The 26,315-nt window shown below is 37.3% G+C and overlaps 1 protein-coding gene across 2 annotated transcripts; it reads right to left on the bottom strand.

The window, feature by feature from the left end:
* Positions 1–7,160: 7,160 nt before the first annotated feature.
* On the bottom strand, positions 7,161–15,604 carry LOC131805792 (uncharacterized). Of its 2 annotated transcripts, XM_059129416.1 has the most exons (3): positions 15,422–15,604; positions 15,095–15,220; positions 7,161–8,728 (listed from the first exon to the last, which is right to left on the bottom strand). In XM_059129416.1, the coding sequence occupies exon 3, from the start codon at positions 8,720–8,722 to the stop codon at positions 7,829–7,831; it is 894 nt and encodes a 297-aa protein (XP_058985399.1). In that variant the 5' UTR covers positions 8,723–8,728; positions 15,095–15,220; positions 15,422–15,604; the 3' UTR covers positions 7,161–7,828. The 2 variants fall into 2 exon arrangements, with proteins under 2 accessions (XP_058985399.1, XP_058985398.1); XM_059129415.1 differs by having other exon boundaries at positions 15,095–15,604.
* Positions 15,605–26,315: the final 10,711 nt, after the last annotated feature.

A 26,315-nucleotide genomic window follows, 5' to 3' on the forward strand; every position in this document is an offset into this window, starting at 1 on the left:
TAGCAAAATATGTGCGATATATATGTCTATCATAGATATGCTTGAAAGATCTCATATATGTCGAGAACGGCTGAACTGATTTCGACAGTTCTCATTAATTCAGAATGACCTCTTGGCAGGAAAGAAAAAACGTCTAAAAGATCGCATAAAAATATCTCTCTAAGATGAAAATATTGATTTTGTAACATTTTCTCATATATTTTCAATTTTGTCATATTTTCGGCATATTTTTTTCATTTTGAATTAAACATTTGGTAATATTTCTACAGCTAACAAAACTAAGTAGTTAGGATATCAGGATATCATATACAGATCGCATTTATGGCCCGATCCTTACGAAATTTTGCATGCTAGCCTACCCTTTGTGGAGATGATCGCCATACATTTAGGGGTTGAAATGGACCAAAAAACTGCAAAATTTGTCAGCAGGTCGTAATTATTGCCCGATCCTCAGGCACATTTGAATGGGGGTTACCGGACATTGCAAAAGCCAAGCAGTTTTGGATGGCCACCCAAAAATTTCCAATGTGTGAAATAGTTTGCCAACTTTTGTAGACAAAATACGAAAATGTCCATTCCAGTGACTTTTTGGAGAATTCACAAATACAGGAAAGACGCACTTCTGACTATTTCGTTAAGGCTGATTTCGTTGAAGAATATAGTCAAATGTCTGTATCTCATATAGCTGCGTTTCAGTCAAAAACCAATAATAAATGCTAATATTTTGCCACTTCTGAGAGATTATAGGTCTTTGGGAAATATTGGTTCCAGATCTAGGAAGACCATTTACGTGCAACATCTACCAATAAATTGGAAATGAGCAAATTCGTTTAAGTTGCTATTATTCGAAAATTAGAGAACGAAACCTGATGGTTTTCTTTTATTATTTGTCACAATATCTTGTGGAATTCTTTCGAGTGTCTCGCCTATATAAACTGTATGGTTTATTATAGTGTTGTAGGGTATTCAAAGGTCGGCCCCGCTCGACTGTAGCCTTTGCTTACTTGTTATTTTAAAGTTAAAGAAAATATTTCAAAATAAATGAATCGGGTTTTGAATAATAGGTCCATTTCCAGGGAAATTTATTAATAAAAATTCTTAAAAACTAAAAATAGGATCGGTCGATTTTGGCGACAGATGCATACTGTCAGGCAATGTTCGATTATTTAAAAATATTTTGACTTCTATTATGATTATTCAAACTCTTGACCCTCTATGGAGTGCGTTTTGAAAGTATGGGCCAATATTGTCCATTTTGTATCGGACCTAAATAAATATGATATAAATATTGCGACGTGCCAGGTTTGGACTAAATTGGTAACTTCCTTCACTTTACATGATATATGTGATAATTTTTTAGAAAATATTAACATGTGCGTGAGGTACCAGATATAGTCGACCGAAGTATTCCATTTCATACTTCATCTAATACAGATAAAAATATTTATATGGCCAAAAATTTAAGAAAATCGAACATTTTTATCCAATTTATGGGAAATAATAAATTCCATATTCATCTTAGGTTTCTGGTAAAGACATATATTTAGATGTAGCAAATTGTAAAGAATCGCTGAGTTGTTCGCAATTTATGACAGATAAAATTATTGAAAATTGTGACCCTTTGTGGTTGAGGTATTAGAAGGGGTTCGCAGATATATAACATCTTCACAAAGGGATTTTGTGTTAGCAAAAATGTTTGTATGTGTGAAATTTGAAGAGAGCTTCCTTTGAGCGTTTTGTTTTTCAAAATCTTTAACCCTATGTGGGGCAGGTAGCAAAAGAAATGGTCCGATCTCTGCCATCTTTATAACAGGTCTTGTGTTGATGGAAATATTGAGTGTACCAAGTCTGGAATGGAATCGGATGCTGATTACGCTTTTTATGAGTATCATAGATATGCAAAATTTCGAGGCTTTGTGGGAGATGTACCAGAAGAAGAGGGGGACCGATATATCCCATCTTCACAAGAGATCTTGTAATAGGTTAAATGTTTGTATATGTGAAATATAAAGATAACCTGATGCTTTTTTCCGATTTAATAAACTTTTTGGTTATTCGAAACTTTGACCATTCGTGGGGGAGGTACCAGAAGGAATAGTCCGATCTCCACCATCTTTATTACACATCCTGTGTTGATAGAAATATTGAGATGTGCTAAGTCTAAATGGAATCGGATGTTAATTTTGCGTTTTATGAGCTTAAACGACCCTTTGTGGGGGAGGTACCAGAAGAAGTGGACCGATATATTCTGTCTTAATATCAGAACTTGGGTTAATATAAAATATTGGGATGTGTGAAATTTGAAGACAATCGGACTCTTACATCACATTTTGTAAGAGTTATAATTATTCAAACGTCCACGTTCTTGTATAGGCCCCATATATCTGTACCTCCCTATATTCGGTATTTTGACCATTTTTGGGTACAATATTCACCGAAATTGTTTGAAATTTCGTATTTGAAGTTCCTAATAGGTACTACAGCCTGCGACAGAAAATTGTCTATGTAGATCCAGGTCTTCGTAAAGCCCAGATAAAACGGTATCTCCCTATATTCGGTATTTTGATGATTTCAGCTACATTATTCATTGGATTTTTTTCAAGTTTCGTACTTGAATATTGTAATGGCTTATGACAAAAGTTGCCTATGCAGATCTACGACTTGCTATAGACCCAAATATAACGGCTTTATTCTGTATTTTTAAGCTTTTAACAGAATTTTAATGGATTTTATTTATTTTTTTTTAATTTCCAAATGGTGGAAGGTATTCAAAGCTTGATCCGGCGGAACATACTGCATTCTAATTGTTTTTTTTTGCTCCATTTTCTGCTGGAGTTATCACGTACTTATTATACCCTCCACCAAAAAAAGTATGGAGGGTATATTAAGTTCGTCATTCCGTTTGTAACCCATCGAAATAATCATTTTAGACCCAACAAAGTATATATATATATATATATATTCTAAGACGATTTAGCCCTGTCCGTCCGTCTGTCCGTCTGTTGTAATCACGCTACAGTCTAAACGAATTAAGATAGGAAGCTAAAATTTTGCACAGATCTCTCTTTTGTCTGCAGGCAGGTCAAGTTCGAAGATGGGCTATATCGGTCCACGATATCGTATAGCCCCCATATAACGGTACCCCCCGATATTCGGTATTTTGATGATTTTAGCCACATTTTTCAATGGAATTGTCTGAAATTCCACAAAAGGAGTCCCTTGTGGACATATTATCCCCTCAAAAAGAATTGTCTATATAGGTCTACGATATCGTATATCCCCCATATAACTGTACCCCCCGATATTCGGTATTTTGATGATTTTACCCACATTTTTCATCGGAATTGTCTGAAAATCCACACAAGTAGTTCCTTGTGGGTACTTTATACCTCGGCAGAGAATTATCTATATAGGTCCACCATATCGTATAGCGCCCATGTAACGGTAACCCCGATATTTGGTATTTTGATGATTTTATCCACATTTTTCAATGGAATTTTCTGAAATTCCACAAAAGGAGTCCCTTGTGGGCATTTTACCCCCTCAAAAAGAATTGTCTATATAGGTCCATGATATCGTTTATCCCCCATATAACTGTACCCCCGATATTCGGTATTTTGATGTTAGCCACACTTTTCAATGGAATTGTCTTAAAATCCACACAAGTAGTTCCTTGTGAGTACTTCACCCCCTGAGAGAGAATTGTCTATACAGGTCCACGATATCGTATATCCCCTATATAACTGTACCCCCCGATATTCGGTATTTTTATGATTTTATCTACATTTTTCATCGGAATTGTCTGAAAATCCACACAAGGAGTTCCTTGTGGGTACTTTATACCTCGGCAGAGAATTATCTATATAGGTCTACGATATCATATAGCCCTCATATAACGGTACCCCCGATATCATCGTATCATATATCCCCTATATAACTGTACCCCCCGATATTCGGTATTTTTATGATTTTATCTACATTTTTCATCGGAATTGTCTGAAAATCCACACAAGGAGTTCCTTGTGGGTACTTTATACCTCGGCAGAGAATTATCTATATAGGTCTACGATATCATATAGCCCTCATATAACGGTACCCCCGATATTCGGTATTTTGATGTTTTTAGCCATATTTTTCAACGGAATGGTCACAAGGGGTTCTTTGTACACAAGGGGTTCTTTGTGAGCACTTTACCCCTCGACAGAGAATTCTCTATATAGGTTAACGATAACGTATAGCTCCCATATAACGATACCCCGCGATATTCGGTATTTTGATGATTTTAGCCACTTTTTCCAATGGAATTATCTGAAAATCCACACAAGGAGTTCCTTGTGAGTACTTTACACGCAGACATAGATTTGTATTTATAGGTCCACAATATCGTATATCCCCATATATCGGCAATATCGTATATCCCCATATATCCTGGTCTTCGTGTAGTCCCCATATATCGGTACCTCCCTATATTCGGTATTTTAATGATTTTAACTACATTATTCACCGGGGTTTTTTCAGGTTTCGCGTTTGAATATTGTAAGGATCTATGACAAAAGTTGACTATGCTATGCAGGTCTTCGTATAGACCCCAATATAACGATGTTTTTCAGATTTTAAAGGTTTTTTAGAACAGTGTTGGCATGTTTGTTCGGGATACCATATTATTTTGTTATTGCAAAATGGTCAGGCTTAATCACATTATAAAAACAACGTTAGTTTATTAGTGCAGAACGATTGTAATGTTTACCAGGGGGTAAGGCAGGGAATACCTAGGTTTCGGAAAGAGCCACCAATCTTCATCGGTTCCCTTCTTTTTGTCTGGGATATTCTCCCCAGAAGTTATTTTAAAACAACAAACAGTTTTTTTTGAAAATTTCCAAATTCGTTTCTAATAGCCCCGCCGAACTTACTGTTTTTTATTTACTTATTAACTTTACTGATATAATCTGCTGGATTTTCTTTCTTTAATTATTGCATTCTGTTAACATCGCTTTAATTGAGAAGCGAGTGAGGCATCTCAAAACAATACATCACAGATTTACATTTCTTTGTTCCTATTTTCAGTTTAAAAAAAATCTTTCTTAGTTGAACACATCTTTAAGTCTATAATTCGATTTTTTTATTCACACTAACTAAATATTCTCCCCTTTCCAAATCTCCTCCTTGATATTCTCACCAAAGGCATGGTTTCTTCAGCGACGTATTAAAATACATTGTACGTTTTAGTTCTACGTGTACCTAGCAATTTCCCCTACACCATAAAGGATAATTTAAAGTTATTTACGTAACTGCTGACCTTTTTGATCCGAAACGATTACAAAATCGAAGAAGAAAAGTTCGCCATGAAAAAAATAATGTTGATGTACAATTTAGTGTTGATATTATTTTGATATGCCTTCATCTTCAATTTCCAATACAATGAAAACAAAGTTCAATATATTTATCTACAATCGCGTTTTCCTGTAGTCATGAAGAAGAAACACAAAATTGCTCAAGTCTTAATATGAGATGAAGATGTACGAGGTTTATGATTCACATATTAAAAAACGAGGATGTTTTTAGAAATTTTAGAAATGAGCCCCGACTACACAAAATATTCACTGCCAATATTCATAGCATATTGTTGGTCTTATCACTTTTTACAAAAATACTATCTTGTTATATAGAAACAAATAATTTAGAAATGGTACAGGTCGGACCATTCCTTCTGGTACCTCCCCCACAAAGGGTCAATATTTTGAATAGCCAAAACTATCATAAAATACGAAATAAACATAAGGTTCTTTTTATATTTCACAGATCCCATTATTTCTACTAACACTGGTACACTTTTATCGGTACACTTTTACTGGTACCTCCCCACACACAGGGTCAAAATTTGAATACCCATGAAGCTCATAAAATGCGAAATTAACATCCAATTCCATTCAGACTTTTTATACCCTCCACCAAAAAAAGTATGGAGGGTATATTAAGTTCGTCATTCCGCTTGTAACTCATCGAAATAATCATTTTAGACCCAACAAAGTATATATATTCTTGATCAGCTTAAAATTCTAAGACGATTTAGCCATGTCCGTCCGTCTGTCCGTCTGTTGTAATCACGCTACAGTCTAAACGAATAAAGATAGGAAGCTAAAATTTTGCACAGATCTTTGCAGGTCAAGTTCGAAGATTGGGTATATCGGTCCACGATATCGTATATCCCCCATATAACTGTACCCCCGATATTCGGTATTTTGATGATGTTAGCTACACTTTTCAATGGAATTGTCTTAAAATCCACACAAGCAGTTCCTTGTGAGTACTTCACCCTCTGAGAGAGAATTGTCTATACAGGTCCACGATATCGTATATCCCCCATATAACGGTACCCCCCGATATTTCGTATTTTTATGATTTTACCCACATTTTTTAACGGAATTGTCTGAAAATCCACACAAGGAGTTCCTTGTGGGTACGTCATTCCTCGACAGAGAATTATCTATATAGGTCCACGATAACGTATAGCCCCCATATAACGGAACTCCGCGATATTCGGTATTTTCATGATTTTAGCCACATTTTCCAATCGTATTGTCTGAAAATCCACACACGGAGTTCTTTGTGAGCACTTTACCCCTGAAACGGAATTGTCTATATAGGTCCACAATATCGTATATCCCCCATATAACGGTACTCCCCTATATTCGGTATTTTGATGATTTTACCCACATTTTTCAACGGAATTGTCTGATAATCCACACAAGGAGTTCTTTGTGAGCACTTTACCCCCTGACATAGAGTTCTCTATATAGGTTAACGATATCGTATAGCCCCCATATAATGGTACCCCCGTTATTCGGTATTTTTATGATTTTAACTATATATTCCAATGGTATTCTCTGAAAATCCACACAAGGATTTCTTTGTGAGCACTTTAACCCCTGAAAGGTATTTGTCTATATAGGTCCACAATATCGTATATCCCCCATATAACGGTACCCCCGATATTCGGGATTTTGATGATTTTAGCCACATTTCCCAATGGAATTATCTGAAAATCCACACAAAGAGTTCCTTGTGAGTACTTTACCCCCAGACATAGATTTGTCTATATAGGTCCACAATAGCGTATATCCCCCTGAAAATACCAGGGATTCGTCGGTTATTTTCCTGTAGGAAATGAAGGCGCTTAGAAACCGAACCAAAGAAATATTGGTGGAAACACAATATTTCTCCCAGATGGATTTCAGGATGTATAGGAAAAAAAAAGAATGAAATAAAAACACAAAAGGATTAGAGTGTTGAATTAAACAATACAGGAATATCCTTTATTGAAAGAAAATTTTTAGGTTTGTTGAAACGAATTCTTACCGCTTGTAACAATGGTTGAATTGTAAGTAAGTAAAAGGAGAAAAAGAAAAAGTCCGTGAAAGCACAGACGACATGTTTCGAAAATGAAAGCAGAACGCATACATATACGGATAAGTAAGCGGCAATGTCAAAGTGTTTGTGAGGAAAATCACTGAAAAAGAATCAGGAAAACCCGAGATGCCAGAAGTTAGGATATTTTCCTTTCACCCACGGTATTGACATTAACATCGCCGCCCACCTTGCAGTTACACTGCAATGAAAGAAATGAGGACAAGTTCATGTCGTGTGTACTTTTCCGGATTACAACGTAATCTGAATGGTAGCTGAAAAGGAAAGTTTGTGTTTCGTTCGCAAGAATAAAAATAAATACAAAATAGTGCAAAATTTTCATCGGAATTCATTACTTTACTTCAGAATAGAACAAAATATTTTATGTTATCAACAAATTTTTACTTCAGGACAGAAATATCGGCTAGAACAAATGTGGTCCATAAATTGCCCAGCCAAATATGGTGTTGAGGGCTGTTGGCAGTCCGGGCCTCGTGATCGAACCGTCGAAAACTATCTTTGTATAGATGTCGGCACCAATGATAATGTCGACTGTGGATCGCTCAAAGAAGTTTGAATCTGCCAAACATAAGTTGATAAAATTCTCCTTGACGTCGGTGGGCAGATTTTTAGAAGGCGTTTTGATGTTCATGCGACTATTCACTCTTAGCATGACGTCGATATGCCGCTCGGCATCGAACCTCGAAGTTAAAGTCAAAGGACATAATGACTCTGGGTCCAAAGTGAGCGTGGTCAGCTTTATAGAGTCGGTAAACCGCTTCGATATTCTGCTGATAGTAGATCCAGAATCTAGGAGGCATCTCGCTGTCGATTGTATCTTTCCATCCGATATATATACGACTATTGTGGGAACTAAGACGACAGTGTTTTGGCGCATAAACGAGGAGAGCGTCTGGTGGGAAATGCTTCGGGAAGTCGATGGCGTAACTTCGGGGCAAGAACGGCCTTCGGATTGGGAACGACCTTCGGGTTGGGAGCGATCTTCGGTTTGAGGGCGTCGTTGACGTTGGGTACGTTCAGCCGACGAGTGGAGCAACGTATGGTGCCGCTTGTGGCACTTCTTGCAACCCTGCGATGAGAAGCAACTGCCGTGAGAATGTTCATGTGCAAGACAGTTCCTGCAGTATTTGTATTTCTCGACAGCGCTGACACGACCCGAGATGCTCATTCCGAGAAATTTTCTGCAGAGGCGTAACGGATGGCGACTTTTACATACATGGCAAGAATATGCCGGACGCTGCTTCTCCACGCTGGAACGAATTACTGATCGTGCACGGGATGGCGATCTGTTGGACATTGTGTTCTACTTGGCGTAGAAGGAACGAATGTAGCGAAATGTTACAGATTAAAAATCAGGAACATATTGGATGGAAGAAAGTATTAGTTTTGGGCGGATAATAAGACGAGTTTCGTGACTGGCCGGGTTATAGTTCCCCGTTGGGTAATTATATCCGCGACTCGTACACGTCCGTCTGAACCCAGATATACTTTCGAAATGCGTCCTAGACGCCACGCGTTCGGTGGAAGATTGTCCTCAATGACAGCTACTAAAGAATCGACGGTGACGTTAGGTTCGGAAGTTTGCCATTTATTGCGTTTCTGAAGCTCACGCAAGTATTCGTTTTTCCATCGTGAACAGAAAGTCTGGTGAATGGCCTTCAACTTTTCCCAACGATTGAGAATGGAAGTGGAAGAAGTATCAATTTGAGGGTCGACGGGAACCAGGATAGGAGTCCCAATAAGGAAATGCCCGGGAGTTAAGGCAGCAAAGTCAGAAGGATCTTGCGAAATGGGTGACAATGGCCTGGAATTAAGGCAAGCTTCTATGCGGGACAACAAAGTGGAAAATTCTTCGAATGTAAACTTCATTGAACCTGCGAACTTACGAAAGTGAGCCTTGAAGCTCTTAACTCCGGCTTCCCACAATCCACCCATATGGGGAGCACCCGGAGGTATAAAATGCCAAGTTAGTCCTTGTAGAGCATAATAGGCGGTGACTCCGTCGCGAGAGGCTTGCAGGAAGTTTCGGGCTAAGATCTTCGAAGCCCCTACGAATGTTGTCCCATTGTCGGAATACAAATGCAACGGGCAACCTCTGCGTGAAACAAAGCGATGAAACGCTGAAAGAAACGTGGATGTGGAAAGATCCGAAGTGAGTTCTAAATGGATAGCCTTCGTTGCGAAACAAACGAAAACGCATACGTATCCTTTAGTGATACGACAGGACCGACCATTATATGTTTTTAAATCGAATGGTCCAGCGAAATCTAGACCAGTTCGTGCGAATGGGCGAGAAAGCTCGGTCCTTTCTGGAGGAAGGGCAGCCATTAGTTGCTTTTGACAACGTTTCTTGTAAAGGATGCAAACTTTACACTTGTTAATAGTGACCTTGATGAGATTTTTCACCTTGGGAATCCAATATTGAGACCGAATTACTCGCAGAACTAGCTGGTTACCACCATGAAGAGTAACAGAATGTACGAAAGAAACCAGCAATTTTGAGAAATGGCAATTGGATGGAAGAATGATTGGATGTTTTTCATTATAAGATAGGCCAGCAGAGGATGAAAGGCGGCCACATGAACGAATTATTCCGTCAGCATCTAGGAAAGGATTTAAATTACCGATACAACTGGAAGCAAGAATTTGACGTTTGGCGGATAGTGCGTTGTATTCATTTGGATAGAAAGCCTTTTGGCACAACTGAATCCAACGATTTCTCACTAGATTCAGCTCATTGCTAGTCAAAGGGCCCGATACGTGAACGGAATTAGTACGAAATCCATGATGCGTGCGAGATATGAATCTATAAACCAGAGCGAGGGCACGAAGAGCTTTACTGAAGCATGAAAACCTTTCTAAGACGTCTTGGAAATCAGAAAAATAGGCAAAGTTGACTTGAATGGACCTCTTTTCAAGACTTGTGTCCGAAATTGAAATAGCGGTTGCACACCACGTGCTCGATGTTTCGCGCAGCCAATGAGGTCCCCGCCACCATAAGTCATTACCGACAAGGTCTGACGGGAAAACGCCTCTGCTTGCCAGGTCTGCTGGATTTGTCTCAGAAGAAACATGACGCCATTTGGATGAATCAACAATTTGAGTAATGTTGGAAACTCTATTTGCCACGAATGTTTTCCAGAAGCAAGGTGGTTTAGCCAACCACGAAAGAACAATTGTGGAGTCCGTCCAGCAGTATATGGAATAGGACGGGACATCCAAAGACGGAAGAATGCTATCGATCATCTCAGCTAGGAGGACAGCACCACATAACTCAAGTCTTGGAATGGACAGGGTTTTTAATGGAGCTACTTTTGTCTTGGAATATAGGAGGTGCGTGGAAATAGATGCGCCAGAGGATATACGAATGTACAAGGCCGCTGCATACGCGCTCTCTGACGCGTCACAGAAGCCATGAAATTGAATATTGCTTGTAGGCGTGAAATCTATCCAGCGCGGAATTCGAATTTTATCAATGGACGGAAAATCATTTTGGAATTGCAACCAATCGGAAACAATATCTTGAGACAATAAATCATCCCATCCGATACCAGAGGCCCAAATCTTCTGCATCATAATTTTTGCCAAAACCACACATGGGGATAACCAACCTGCTGGATCGAACAATTTTGCTATATGCGACAGAAGTACACGTTTGGTATATGTGGACGGATTAGAAAATGGTTTGGCAGTGAAAAAGAAAGAATCTGAATGGGCATCCCATCGTATGCCTAACATTTTGGCCGTACTACTTTCTTCGAACTCAAGAAAGTCCTGTCGAAGGAGATGCTCAGGCGGAATATCGGCCAGAATTGTCTTCAAATTGGATGTCCACTTTCGCAAAGAAAATCCAGCGGACTTCAAAGCTGATTGCAACTCCTGAATAGAACGTAGGGCTAAAGTAATAGAATGAGCCCCACCGAGTACATCGTCAACGTACATGAAATTGCGAAGAATGTCGCTAGCTCTAGGAAGTTCTGAACGAACATCCTCAGCTAACTGATGCAGTACTCGTATCGCCAGATAAGGTGCGGAATTGACCCCAAATGTCACTGTCTGTAATTGAAAGTCTTGAATTTCCTCATCCGGGCTTGAACGATATAAGATCATCTGGAACTTAGCATGATCTGGATGAATTAGTATTTGCCTATACATTTTCTCAATGTCGGCATTGAAAACGAAGCGAAAGAATCTCCACCTCAAAATTAACAAGGTTAGGTCTGATTGCAAAATTGGACCCGTATGTAGAATATCATTGAGACTTAACCCGCTGGAAGTAGGAGAGGAGGCATTAAATACTACCCGGACCTTTGTAGATACGCTCTCAGGTTTGATGACGGCATGGTGAGGTAAATAATAACTAGGACCGGATGAAACGTTAGAATGGGGAATACAGCGCATATGGCCTAGATCACAGTATTCCCGAACGACTCGATCATATTCCTTCTTTAACTCGGGAGTACGCAAGAGTCGAGCTTCGTTCCTATAGAACTGAGCCATAGCACTGGACCTGGAATGTCCTAAACCTTCGCCATTAAAATTAGTCTCCTTAAAAGGCAAACGAACCATGTATTTACCGTCAGTAGTTCTTGTCGTAGTTGATTTGAAAAGATCTTCGCAAAATTTATCGGGTGGGGACAAGAAGTTCTTCCTTGGAAGATTCTCCACCTCCCAAAAGCGTGAAATCTCTTTATGCAAAGAGATTTCGCAAAAATTAGAGATTATGTTGACGACCCTGGACGAATTCTTACCTATGGGGCCCGTCAAGATCCATCCGAAGACTGTCTCTTGGGCCAGAAGGGAGCCGCATATACCTGATCTTGAATTAGAAAGCATTAGGGCTGGCAGCACATCGCTGCCAAAAAGTAGGTCAACTTGTGAGCTCTTGTAGAAGTTAGGGTCAGCCAATGAAATATTTGGAAGATCTTTGAACGAAGCAGTCGGAATAGAATGACTTGGCAGATTCCCCGAAAGTTTAGGAATTACGAAGGCAGTAATTGTTAATTCAAAGTTGTGGTCAAATTGCGAAGAAAGAATGAAAGAGCACTGTTTACGTACGCTGGCAGAATTAGAATCATTCAAACCTGAAATTTGAGCTCTCGTGCGCTTATGAGGCAATTTAAGTTTATTAAACAATGATTCTGAAATAAAAGTTCCCTCGGAACCAGAATCGAAGAGCGCCCGAGCCGAATATGTCACACCATTATGAACAATTTGTACCATCGCCGTACCTAGCAATACCCCCTGAACACTAGCAGAAAAATAATTTTGTACAGTCCCCACTCCGCTACTAGTGGACTGTAATCCGGAATGTGAAAATGGAGCGGAGCTGGGATTGAGGTTTGAATTTGGAGCAGGGCTAGATGTAGATGGTGCTGAGGAGGAAGAAGAATGAACAGAGTTTCTATGCAGAAGAGTATTATGGCGCTTATTGCATGTATAGCAACTATGTTTGCTAGGACAATTTTTCACGGAATGCGTTTTTGAAAAGCAGTTGAGACACAGTCCTTGCCGTTTGATCTCAGAAATGCGCGCATCATAATTCATTTTTAAAAACTTCGGACATTTGCGAATTATGTGAGCCTCGTTTGGACACAACGGACATTTGGGATCAGAGACCTTACTTTGGAACGAACTAAACTTTTTGGAAGCTTTGGACTTTATATCGGACGAACCTTCCTTTTGGCTTGAACCTGAAACACCTTTTCGCATCTCTGAAACAGACTCTAGAGTGCGATATCTATTTGTTAGGAATGTGTCCAATTCCGCCCACCGTGGAATACTGGACTTGTCCGAGAGGGTATGCTCCCAAAGAGTAAGTGTGGAATCAGGTAGACGATTAGAACAGAGATAGACAAAAATGGGATCCCAGCTAGTCACGTCAATATCGTAGGTCTCGAGAACAGAGATGCATGAATTAATGTCTCTTTGGAGGCGTTTTAAACTCTGAGCAGATTCAGAAGGAACGGAAGAAAGGTTGAATAAAACTTTAAGCTGGCCATTTACGAGAATTCGCTTATTTTCGTAGCGATCGCACAGGCTGGACCACGCTTGGCTGAAACCACTATTAGTAAGAGGACTCTTCTGAACTATCTCTTTTGCTTCGCCTTTGGTCTTGTGAACTAAATGAAATAATTTCTCAACTGGACTGAGGCGAGGATTTTTTATGTACACAGCCGTAAACATGTCTCGGAATGTGGGCCATGACATATAATCCCCGGAGAAGACCTCTGTATCACATGGCGGTAAATTGAAAGAATATCCTGCGTTCACCTGCTCAGGATTGGATGTAGGAACTGGACTGGGAGCCACGGGAGACTCCTTTGGAATTGAAGCCGATTGTAGTTCCTCGGATATCTGAGACAACTGGGATATACACTTACAGTAAGTTAGGTACGTCGTCTTATACTTAGCCCGAATTGTCTCTAGTTCAGAAGCTGTGTCTTCATCACCCGACTCTTCGTCTCCATTGCCCTCGGATTCACGATCTCGGATGTATATATCATACTCGGACTTAATTTTGACCCATATGGACTTTATTTCTTCAATGTGGACATTGACAGAATGAATGGAGTTGACTGGAAGGAGATTATCACTAATATCCGAGTCAAATCCTACGATGGTATCGGCAAGACGAATGAATGAGTCGAGAGACATTTTGGAATAAGTTACTTAGAATCAGAAAAGGAAGAAAATTTTTGAAATGAACAATTGCGAATCAAATAGAAAAATCAAAATCGCAAACCCGAATTAAATAAATTGAAACTTTTCTGGAAATATCAAATTTATTATCAAAAAAAAAACCAAAAACAATCCTCGAAAAATGTTCAAAAACGATAGAATGAAGCAAAAAACGTAATTTTAGGGTTAAATCCTCTAAATTATTCAACGACTGGTATTCAAAAAAAAAAGAGGAAATTGTTTATTAATATTTACTTTCAACAGATATATTTATTTCCAAGAAATATATATATAGAAAAAATATTTATTATGATAAAAAAAAAATATATATATACTTGAAATTTAATTATTATTTTTCTAAAAATTAATATAATTATTTTCGCAAGAAATATTTAAAAACGAATTATTATTGATGAAGAAAGAAAAATAAAAATATTCAATGAATGGAACCGGTTACTAGTCGGTTCAACGGATACGAAAAACGAATTGGAGACCCCTATATTTAGTTCAATACTAAGAAGTACTAACGGTCGACTTTCGAATTGGTGAACCCTATGCACATATGGATGAGATGGGATAGGGAGAGCGAAAGAAAACAACAACAATCACTCAATGCAACATCACCAAACACAGCAGCAATGAAAACAATGAGAATACGAAGAAAAATGAATTGTTGTTGTCACTTGATTTTAAAGCACAAAATGATCACAAATACAATTAAGCGCAAACTTTAAATTTGTGTAGCGTTGATCGAAAGAATAATGTAAATAACTCAAATAATGCTCTTAATTCGAAATGAAGTTTTAAGAGGAGTTATTCCTTAAATGAAATTCAAATGCACTGTTCTCTTAAATATTGAATTGTCGCGGACACTCTTCCACCAAAACGCGTATTGAAAAAGAATGATGTTTTGCCGACGGCAAATGCACTTTTTATTTTAGGAAAAATTTGCACTTTTATAATTAAAGGAACGAAAGCACAAACTTACCTCAAGTTTGATGAAAAAGGAAATATAAGTAAAGTTGTTAATCCAAACTGGAACAGAAATTTCGGCTTAAGCTTATCCGGATCGTGAGGACCAAATGAAAATACCAGGGATTCGTCGGTTATTTTCCTGTAGGAAATGAAGGCGCTTAGAAACCGAACCAAAGAAATATTGGTGGAAACACAATATTTCTCCCAGATGGATTTCAGGATGTATAGGAAAAAAAAAGAATGAAATAAAAACACAAAAGGATTAGAGTGTTGAATTAAACAATACAGGAATATCCTTTATTGAAAGAAAATTTTTAGGTTTGTTGAAACGAATTCTTACCGCTTGTAACAATGGTTGAATTGTAAGTAAGTAAAAGGAGAAAAAGAAAAAGTCCGTGAAAGCACAGACGACATGTTTCGAAAATGAAAGCAGAACGCATACATATACGGATAAGTAAGCGGCAATGTCAAAGTGTTTGTGAGGAAAATCACTGAAAAAGAATCAGGAAAACCCGAGATGCCAGAAGTTAGGATATTTTCCTTTCACCCACGGTATTGACATTAACACCCCCCATATATCGGCACCTTCCGATATTAGGTATTTTAAAGACTTTAACTGAATTTTCAATGGATTTTATTTTTTTGAATATTTTCTAATTCGTTCCAAATGGTGGAGGGTACTCAAAGTTCGGCCCGGCCGACCTTACTGCTTTTTTACTTGTTGCATCTCAATATTTCCATCAACACAAGATCAGTTGTAAAGATGGTAGAGATAGGACCATTTCTTCAGGTACCTGTACCACCTAGGGTTCAAGATTTTGAATTATAATAAACATCCGACTCTCTTCAAATCTCACACATACTATCATTTTTACTAACACAAGATCTGCTGTGAAGATGATATATATCTGCGAACGCCTTCTGGTACCTCACCCACAAAGGGTCACAATTTTCAGTACTTGAATCTGTCATAACTGGCAAAACAAGTCAGCAATACTTTACAACTTCCTATATCTATTTTTTTTCTCAACCAGAAATCTAAGACGAATATGGAGTTTATAATTTCGCATAAAATTGGATGCAAATGTTCGATTGTCTTGTAATTTTGCTAATACCAGATGAAGTATGAAAATTGAATATTTCGGTCGTCTATATCTGGTAACTTACGCACATTTTAACATTTTCTAAAAATTATCACATATCTCATATAAAGTGAAGGAAGCAGTCGATATAGTGAAATCCTGTCACATCGCAATATTTATATCATATTTATTTAATTAGGTCCGACAATATTGGCCCAAAGCACAGTATTGGCCAATTTCTTCGGAATCTTCTCCATTGAGGGTCAACCATTTATATAACCATAACATAAGTCAAATTATATTTAAATATTCGAATATTGGCTGAGGGTATATATTTGTTGGTAAAACCGACTTGCACTTTTTAATTTGTTTAAAACTTATTTAACACAGTATTCCATTCAAATTGAATTTTTCTAAGGACACTTGAAATTAGTGAACCTCTCTTTCCCAATCCCTCTTCCGTAATTCTCACCATTCTTGAATGTTTTGCGATCATAATCATAGCGCAAATTCAGACAACTGATTCCAACCGCATCTGCATCATTCATCACAGGGCAAAACTATTCAACCAAAAAAAAAGTGAACAAATCAATTTTATGCATTAAACCGATTTGGCTTGGCAATCAATATCAATTGTATATTCAAAAAGTTCACCTTGAGAGCTAAAGTCAACACCACAGCAAAAGTTATTGCTGCAAGTAAATTGTGAAGCAAGTTATGAAGTTGAAACACTTGGTGGATAATTCAATTGCCTCAAAAGCGGCAAAACAATCTCCACAAAACAGCGGAAAAAAGAGAAAAGGAAATCTTAACTAAAAATCTAGCATCTCTGCATCTGCACAAAAAGTGATGAAGAAGCTCAGATCATAAGAAAATGAAATACGGATCAAAAGGTCGTTCGGAATAGGATTGCCATAGCGGGTAAGTCAGAGCGTTGAAGTTATAATTTGAATTGTAGTGAATGGCATAGACGGACGGACAGGCAGCCAGACAGACAAACAGACGAGGGCTAAGCAATGCAAATAAGATGATTACAAGATCAATATAACGAACAAAAAACCAACAAAAATGAAGAAACGGCATATCGAATACGGAAACTAATGCAAACGACGATGAAATAGCCAAGAGTGACTGAAGATGAAGCGGAGCATCTTCTTTGATTTGCATTGTCGAATATAACCACATTGGGAAGAAAACCTGTGAGTATTGAATAATAAAATTATCATAGCATTCACTTTGACGTTTTAGAAGCCTTATAAAGAATAGGTAAATTTTTATGTCTTCTGGGACCTAATTGTAAGAAAATTCGAAAATGTCCTCTAAACCTCGAATACTTTTAATCCCAATCAAAACACAAATACATTAAAATATAATTTCTGACCATTAAAGTAATGGTGATCGGATATATATAATATATATGTAAAAGAAATAAATTTTATTTATTTTGCTTATGAGTCAAGAACCTCTGGGCCGATTTTCACAATTCCCATTAATTCGGAATGGTCTCTTTCCAGAAAAGGATAAAATCTAAGAAACTCGCGGAAAAATATAATAATAAAAAGTGAATATTTTTTTCTCCATTTTTAAATGTGTGTCATATTTTTTATAGCACACAATACTACCGAGGGTATTACATACATGACGCAATTATCGTCCGATCCTCACTAAATTTTGCATGGGGGTAGGGTTAGGGTTAGAATTAAAGCATGTTGTTTTTAAGATTTTTTAAATTGACTAAAAATATTTAATTTTTTTTTAATTTTGTAGTCGCCCTATAGGCCACAATTAAAATCCAAGGGACTTAAGGACAGGGAAGAAGTCTAGCATTCTGGAGGGCCATTGGATTATATTTACCTGTAAAATGGACCACAGCTTTCGTATGAAACAACACGACGGAGTGCGTAAGTATTGGCCAAGTTCCCCGTGGCAAAAATCTAAGGGTAAAATCTTGGCAAGGCTCTTTGACATTATTTTAAAAACGAAATCTTCCAAAATGGATTTGGATATAAGGGACTTCGAACATATTGTAGTGTTGTAGGGACTATAGCATTTACTTACTTGTTTTTATCTATGACTGATGCAAGCTCCGTCAACAACCCACACACCTCCAGTTAAAATTCTGTTAAAATCTTAAAAATACCGAATATAGGAGGTCACCGGTATACTGGGGCTTATACGAAGACGTGGACATACATAAACAACTTTTGTCATAAGCCATTACAATATTCAAATACGAAACTTGAAAAAAAAATCAGCGAATAATGCAGGTAAAACCATCCAAATGTTGAATATAGGGAGGTACCAATATATGGTGCTTATACGAAAACCTGGACCTGCATAGACAATTTTCTGTCACAGGCTGTAGTACCTATTAGGTACTTCAAATACAAAATTTCAAACAATTTCGATCAACGTTGTGCCTAAAATCACCAAAATACCAAATATAGGGAGGTACTGATATATGGGGTCTATACTATAGACTGTAGTTCCCATTACGAATTCTAAATATGAAATTTGAAACAACTCCGGTGAATGATGTTCCTTAAATCGTCAAAATATCGAATATCGGGGGGTGCCGTTGTATGTGGGCTATACGATATCACATTTCTCTTCCAGGGGGTAAAGTGCTTAGAAAGAACATCTAGTATGGATTTTTAGACAATATAGGGAGGTACCATTATAGGGGGGATATGGGATATCCTGGGCCTATATAGACATTACTCTTCCAGGGAGTAAAATTCACGGACGGAACTCCTTTTATGAATTTTCAGACAATTTCATTGAAAAAATTGGCTACAATCATCAAAATACCGAATATCGGATGGATATGGGGGCTATACGATATCGTGGACCGATATAGCCCATCTTCCAACTTGATCTGCCCGCAGAAAAAAGACTGATCTGTGCAAAATTTTACCTTCCTAAAATATGAACATGTCATTGAATGAAATAGCCAACAATTGTGGTGATTGAATTTTTGAACAGACTTTACTGCTTGAAGTACTCAAGTTTCTTTTGTTTGCCCCTTGTTTTGTAAAATCCATCAGAAGTAGGTGTAATAATAAGTTTCTTTAGAATTGTACCCCAATCTCCATGTAATAACAATATTTCCTCATATTTTCAATTTAGCTCATCATCATCTTACCCCACTGTGTATTTATAATGTAACAATATAAGCAACTTCACATTATTTTTTCTTCGCCAAAAACCACAGACGCCAATGGTCAATATCTGTTGGCCAAAATGATGATCTTTGCCCAAAATGGAATCATTGAATGGTGCACCAGGAACATTACACCAAAAAAAAACATAAAATGCAATCTACAAAAATAAAACAACAACAAGTAGACTTTTAGAATGCAGACTGCCAGCAGAAGATCTCTAAAAGCAGCTAAGCCACCATCAAAGCGATCGTCATCTGTGCAACAAAACAAAAAAGGTACGAGGCAAACGATCGAATGGGAGTCAATTCATCCACATTCAACATAGCCACAGTGTCTGTCGATAGTTACAAAGATCGGACGACTGACTGCAGATCTGCTTGTCTGTCTGTCGGATTGTCTAACTTGCCATAAGACATAACATTCAACATAAATGATCTTGCCGAAAGGTCATTGTGATCATTTCCGCATGATTACAAATCAACAACAGCGACGAAAAAAGCCAGAGCAAAGATGGACGAACGATTGCCAATACATTTTGGAAAGGTTTACATACTGCAGTGGAATACTACTAAAGCAAAAACAAAACCCAATGGTCATTGATGATCTTTGGGAGAGTTACTCAATGCATGGCTGTAAATAATGATCATTTGTGGCTGCTCTACCTTGCCTCAGAGCCAAAAACAATAACAATGCACACACACACACACACTCGCTGATCATAGAATGTACTAAATTTTGCCGAAACATCTGATATGGAGGCCCACTCTTAAAAACGATTACTAATGCAGCACTTAAAACAGAACTACACTTTAATGTTGTTGAATGCGGAGGTGGTCTCCTGATAAGCCACATTTGGTTGCATCTAATATTTTGGCGCACCCACTTCCATCTTAACCAGGAAACAGAAGAAGACACAAGAAGTCTCAATTTTCATTATCAGACATTGGCATCGCTTCTTTTTGCCATTCTTGTTTGCGATGAAATCATCCCACATGATCTTTACTGTTGGCCTGCTAAATGTCGTCTACCTCGTTTGATCACATTCGTGTTAGCTACGACCACAAATCCGTGGTGATCGTCAGTTTTTGGAAAGAGAGCACATATTTATTTTAAGTGAGAATTGCAATAGGTAATTTCTCAGGAGAAAGAGAAGCTAAGCTTAGTCATGGGATTTTATTTTGGGTTTCTCTGAGAGCATAAGCTTCTCTTTTGTTGGAAATAAAATCCCTAACATGGAGATCATTTAAAAGGAGATAAAAATATATTCCTCCGGTATTGGAGAAAATATGGGAAAAATACAAAGAGCCTACTGGAGAAAAATATTAGGACATTTTGAATAAGCATCGGGATCATTTAAGAGGAGATGAAACCTTTTCCCCATTGAATGGAGAAAAATGAATGGAAATTTAGGAGACATGGGGATTAATATAGTGGGGGGATAATATGTTCCTCTTTCTGATGGAGAAACACTGGGAGCAATACAAGGAGAATTCTTACAATGGAGGGGTTTCTTTGGCTCCTCCTCCATGTCTTTGAAGGAGACAAACAGGTACAATATACAGGGAAAAATTTTACAGACTAAAATGAGAAAAATGGGAACTTAAAAACCAAAGGGGAATAGGTTAGGTTGTAAAAAGAGGGGAAAAAATCTCCACATATTCTGGTAGACAGCATAGGCCTATTGTACGCTCTAGACTAAAGTTATTGAAAGAAGGTGGGCAGTTTACAGTTTATTATATTAGAAATTCAATTGTCTTAACAAAATTCCTTAACTCTTTTATTTCATTTACCGTGATCTGATTAAAGTCTGCTATGGAGTTGTTCCCTAAGAATTTGGATTTGATATTTGCAAACGCTGGACATTGACACATAAAATGTCCCAACGTTTCATGGTCTTCTTCGCTTGCCATCCATATGCTATCTAATACAAATGAGTTTGTAGGCCTAGATGACCCGTAAGGATGCCTGTTACCCAATTAATCGCTTTCATTGCAATATAAGATTCTTCGTTTTTACCTCATAAGATTCTGGTGGTTTCCCAGCCCCTTCATTGTTCCATGGGGTAATGCGGACGGTTTTTGCCCACATCGTTAACTTTAAACATTTAACGGCATAATATTGTCCAAGTTTACTGTTGCTTAATCCCTGCCTGTTTTAGCAAGAGTGTTCGCTATCTCGTTTCCTCTGATCCCCGCATGATCTGGTACCATTAAACCTACACCCCAGTTATGTTTTTGACTTTACTGTCTTAGAAGTTATAGTTTTTATTGCGATCTTACCGTCCGTTAGGACATTTACGGTAGCCATTCTAGTGTTTGTATTAAGGCAGTTCAGGCATTTTGCAATTATATGGTTCTTCAATAAAAAGTCCCGCTCTCCCTTCAGCGCAGAGCATATGTGTAACAATACTTTCCAGTAGGCATATGTGTCGATCGATCCTCTGATCAACAAGTCTCTGGTAGGAACTAATGTTGCACATGAGTAAGTTACAATTGCCTCAGGTATCCGGTCCGATACAATGTTTACCATTGACTGTATGTAACACCTCGAAATATTGGTCCTGCACCTCGCCGAGCTGAGTCGATCTAGCTGAGTATGTCCGTCCGTTTGTACATGTTATTGGTAATCACACACGCTACAGATCGCAACTTTGGCTCGATCCTAAAAAAATTGAAAATTAAGGTGGGATTAGGGTCAGTATTAATTTATATTGATAATTTCCTAATTTTGGTGTTGCTATACAGGACAAAATTATAAACCAATTGAATTTTGGAATTGAGTTAGAATTTAGGGCTGGGCAGAAGCCTAAAATTTTTGGCGGTCATCGCACAATATTTAGCCAGTAAAATAAACCATTGACAACAAATACGGATATTTCCACTAAGCCGCGAATATATTTAATCCCGGCCAAATCATAAATATGTTAACAGGTCACTTCTGATTATTACAGTGATGCTGAGAGCCAATATATCGGATATATAGAAAAATAGGTACAAGCCATATGCAAAAGAATAAAATCTTAGATATTCTGCTTATAAGTCAAGAACCGCTGGACTGATTTTTAATATTCTCATCATTTCAAAATGGCCAGAATGATCAGAATTAAAGCCTATTTTTGAAGATGTACATTAAGTGGTTCGAATGGATCAAAAAATTTATAAGGTCAGGTCAAAATGTAAAACCCATCGATACGGAATTTTGCATAGAAGAGCGTTAAGGACAGGGAAAAGTCTAGAATTTCGGAAGACCATTGGATTATATTAAGCTGTAAAAGGGACCACAACTTTCATGTGAAATTGTTTTGAATACCGATTAACACTAGGGATTGAGTAAATAATGGACAGATGCCCCTGGTCAAAAAGTGAAGTTAACATCTGGGCAGCGCTCCATGACATCACTTCAAAAACGAAATCTTCCAAAATGGATTTGGACATAACATAGGTTTGTGGGATATTACATGGTCTGCCCCGCACCACTATAGCTTTTGCTTACTTGTTTTAAATGATCAGTTCGTCCAAAAAAGAATTACACTTAGGGTAACATTTGGATATTTTAAGACCACATTTTAAACTTTAACGGCCAAGAATAATAACAAATCCCAAAGTAAACTAACTATTATTTCCTCCAAATTTTCTTCACTCAGCTTTTCTCCTTAAGGAGTTTAAAATTACATAAAATTGAGTTCGATAAACTACAAATGATTTTTTTCGATCAATATGTTTATAAAGCAGTAGAGAAATAAGAGTAAAGAGAGAAATAAGAATAAGCAGATTTTTTAACATACTCTCTTTATTTCTCTTTATTTTTAAAATGTTTAAATAATAACGGTCAAAATTTGTGGTTTCTTTCGGAGGGGGTAGTGAGAACAATTAATTTTAATCCCCATACAATTGTGGTTATTTGGTAAATAGTGGTTGTTATTGGTTAAGTTCGCCCCATAATTTCCCTGTATCTCCTTAAACGAGGGGTAGTTCTCCATAGAAATAATGCACTCTTTGTTGACATAAAAAAACCCCATAGAATTAATAACATTATCAGGGGTAAATCAGTCTACCCCGACAAGGGGATCTCAAGTGTAAATGGGGTTGACGGATATTTTTAACGGCGAGAGTATTATTGGGATTTTTTCTCTCTTGTGAATATAAAAAGTTGGTATATTTTTATTGAGAGTTTTCTCTCTTGATAAAGAGGGTGAAAATTTGTCAACATAAAATTTGCTCAGAGATCAATTCTCTCATGAGCTCATGGAAAATTCTCATTTAATAGTGTTTGTGGAGTTTTTTTCTTCATTTAATTAAGCTCATTGTGGTTGTTCGTATTGAATGGTCTGCTATTCCATCGAACGAGCATCGAATGTCGTGTCAACAGATCTTTTCACACGTGTTCAGAATTCGTAGCGCTTAATTTGTTTACAGTTAGTCGTTATGCCCTCATGTGCGAATGTTGCTGGTAAGCGTGATGTGTGGGAAGAATGAATAAAGTAAATGATAAATGTAATGGGTTTCCTTCGGGGTAATGGGCAAAGTGTTGTAAAATGCATATTAGAACTAGAACTGGAAAATGAATGAGTCACTACTATGGGTCTTCAAAATAGGAATATTATTAAAAAAAATGAAGACATCAGAAATACGAATATATCATATCTGATTAATAAGTAAGTAGGTTTTCTGAGTAATAGATTTCCTGATCATAGACTTCCATTATGGACTAGATACCTGTTAGTACAAAAACCAGTAAAGAAAGTCTTAAAGTCGGGCGGGGCCGACTTTATGATACCCTACACCACTTTGCTAATTAAGTAGAGCTCCACATAACAATTAAAAGTTTTTATGAGAGAATTCAATCTTATACGCAATGATTATAATTATAATTTAAAGTTCAAAGGACTAAATATGCCGAAGCATTCGTATCTTTTAAATTCGGACTTATATTGCCTATTTGGTGCTCAATTAATTTGAAATCGGATATATATATATGGGAGCTACATCCAAATCTGAACCGATCTCGATAAAATTTAGCAAATATATTTCTGAGCTGTATTTGATATATTTCCCTGAATATCGTTGTTACGGAGTGTATATTACGTCTATGGGTAACAGATATGATAAATCGGATGAACACTATATATAGAAGCTATAGCTATATCTGAACCGATCTTCACCCAAAATTGACATACTAGCTTCTAGACTCAATTCGGTTGTAAGTGCCCAATTTCATCCAATTTGGACAAATATTAGACGTTTGGTGCACAATCAAAGGTAAATCGGACGAAGTTATATATGGGAGCTATATCCAAATCTGAACCAATCTCGATAAAATTTAGCATATGTATTTCTGATCTGTATTTGATATATTTTCCCAAATATTGTTGTTACAGAGTGCATATTACGGCTGCGGAGGACAAAAATAACAAATAGGATGAATAATATATATGGGAGCTATAGCTTTATCTGAACCGATTTCGATCAAATTTGGCATACTTATTTTCAGATCCAGTCTGAGCGTACGTGCAAAATTCCATACTATTCGGACTGATATTACACGTTTGGTGCACAATAAAAGGCAAATCGGACGAAGATATATATGGGAGCTATATCTAAATTTTGACCGATTATCTCCAATTTCAATAGGGTTCGTCCTTGGTCCAAACAAAAGATCTTTGCAAAATTTCATCTGGATCGGGCAATAAATTTGACCTGTACTTTGTTTACAAAAATACATGGGCAGACGGACGGACGGACAGACGGGCGGACATGCATAAATCGACTAAGAATGTGATTCTATGCAGATCATCAAAAGGAACTATGGGTCTATCTCGTTTCCTTCTGCCTGTTACAAACAAATGCACAAAGACATAATACCCTGACCACCTTGTGGTGTAGGGTATAATTACGACATCAGAAATAGGAATATACCATATCAGAGTAAAAAGTAAGTAGGTTGAAGTTGAAGGTTAGGCCTTCACTTTTAATTGAAATATGAATTTTGTTTTTGCATTTCGATTCATTATAAATAAGATAATGTTTCGAAACTTATTCATGCATGTATTTCATCCATTACATGCTCACTTCAGCATTGACCATTGCCTTCTTGCATCTCCCTAACATATTTATTTCTATCATATTTATTATGATTTTGCACGGAGACGATTGCGAGGAAGCTGTCAGTTTTCAATTTTTTTTTTACCTTTCAATGACTTGGAAGATAAAAATAAGACTGAGAAACACGATCACAAGAAAAAAAAAAATTGTAACAAAATTGATGAGTTCAATTAAAGAACATGTTTTCCATCCATCCATTCATCCAGCAAAGAAACAATGAATGTGAACACAGCATGCCACACCAGTGTGTAGAAAATCAAATACTGTGATTTATCTGGAAATGGAAAAACGGATTATGTAGTAAGCAGAAAAATTTTGCAGGGGACAAACTATTTACTTGGAAGTTAAGTCTTTTAAGAAATATGTTCAGTTTTCGGGCAAATTTCAAAAGCGACCGTTACAAAATTAAGACAAACTCGAAACCAAAATTTCGAATATCGGGGGTACTGTTATTTGAGTGAAAAGAGGAGAAGACGAAAATCTAAACTTGTATAGGTAATTTGCCATCAAACTACCCATTACGAACTCCAAATTTCAAACCATCATATTAAAACATGTGGTTAAAATCATCAAAGTACCAAATATCCAATCATGGACCCGTTTCAAAAATTGTCATTTTAGACCCAACAAAGTATATATATTCTTGATCAGCGTAAAATTCTAAGACGTGTCCGATAGCCATGTCCGTCCGTCTATATAGGTCCACGATATCGTATATCCCCCCTATAACGGTACCCCCCGATATTCGGTATTTTGACGATATTAGCCACATTTTTTAACGGAATTGCCTAAAAATCCACACAAGGAGTTCTTTGTGAGTACTTTACCCCCTAAAAGAGAATTGTCTATATAGGTCCACGATATCGTATATCCCCCATATAACGGTA

Source organism: Musca domestica, unplaced genomic scaffold, assembly GCF_030504385.1.
Source record: "Musca domestica strain aabys unplaced genomic scaffold, Musca_domestica.polishedcontigs.V.1.1 606, whole genome shotgun sequence".
NCBI classification, from domain to species: domain Eukaryota; kingdom Metazoa; phylum Arthropoda; class Insecta; order Diptera; family Muscidae; genus Musca; species Musca domestica.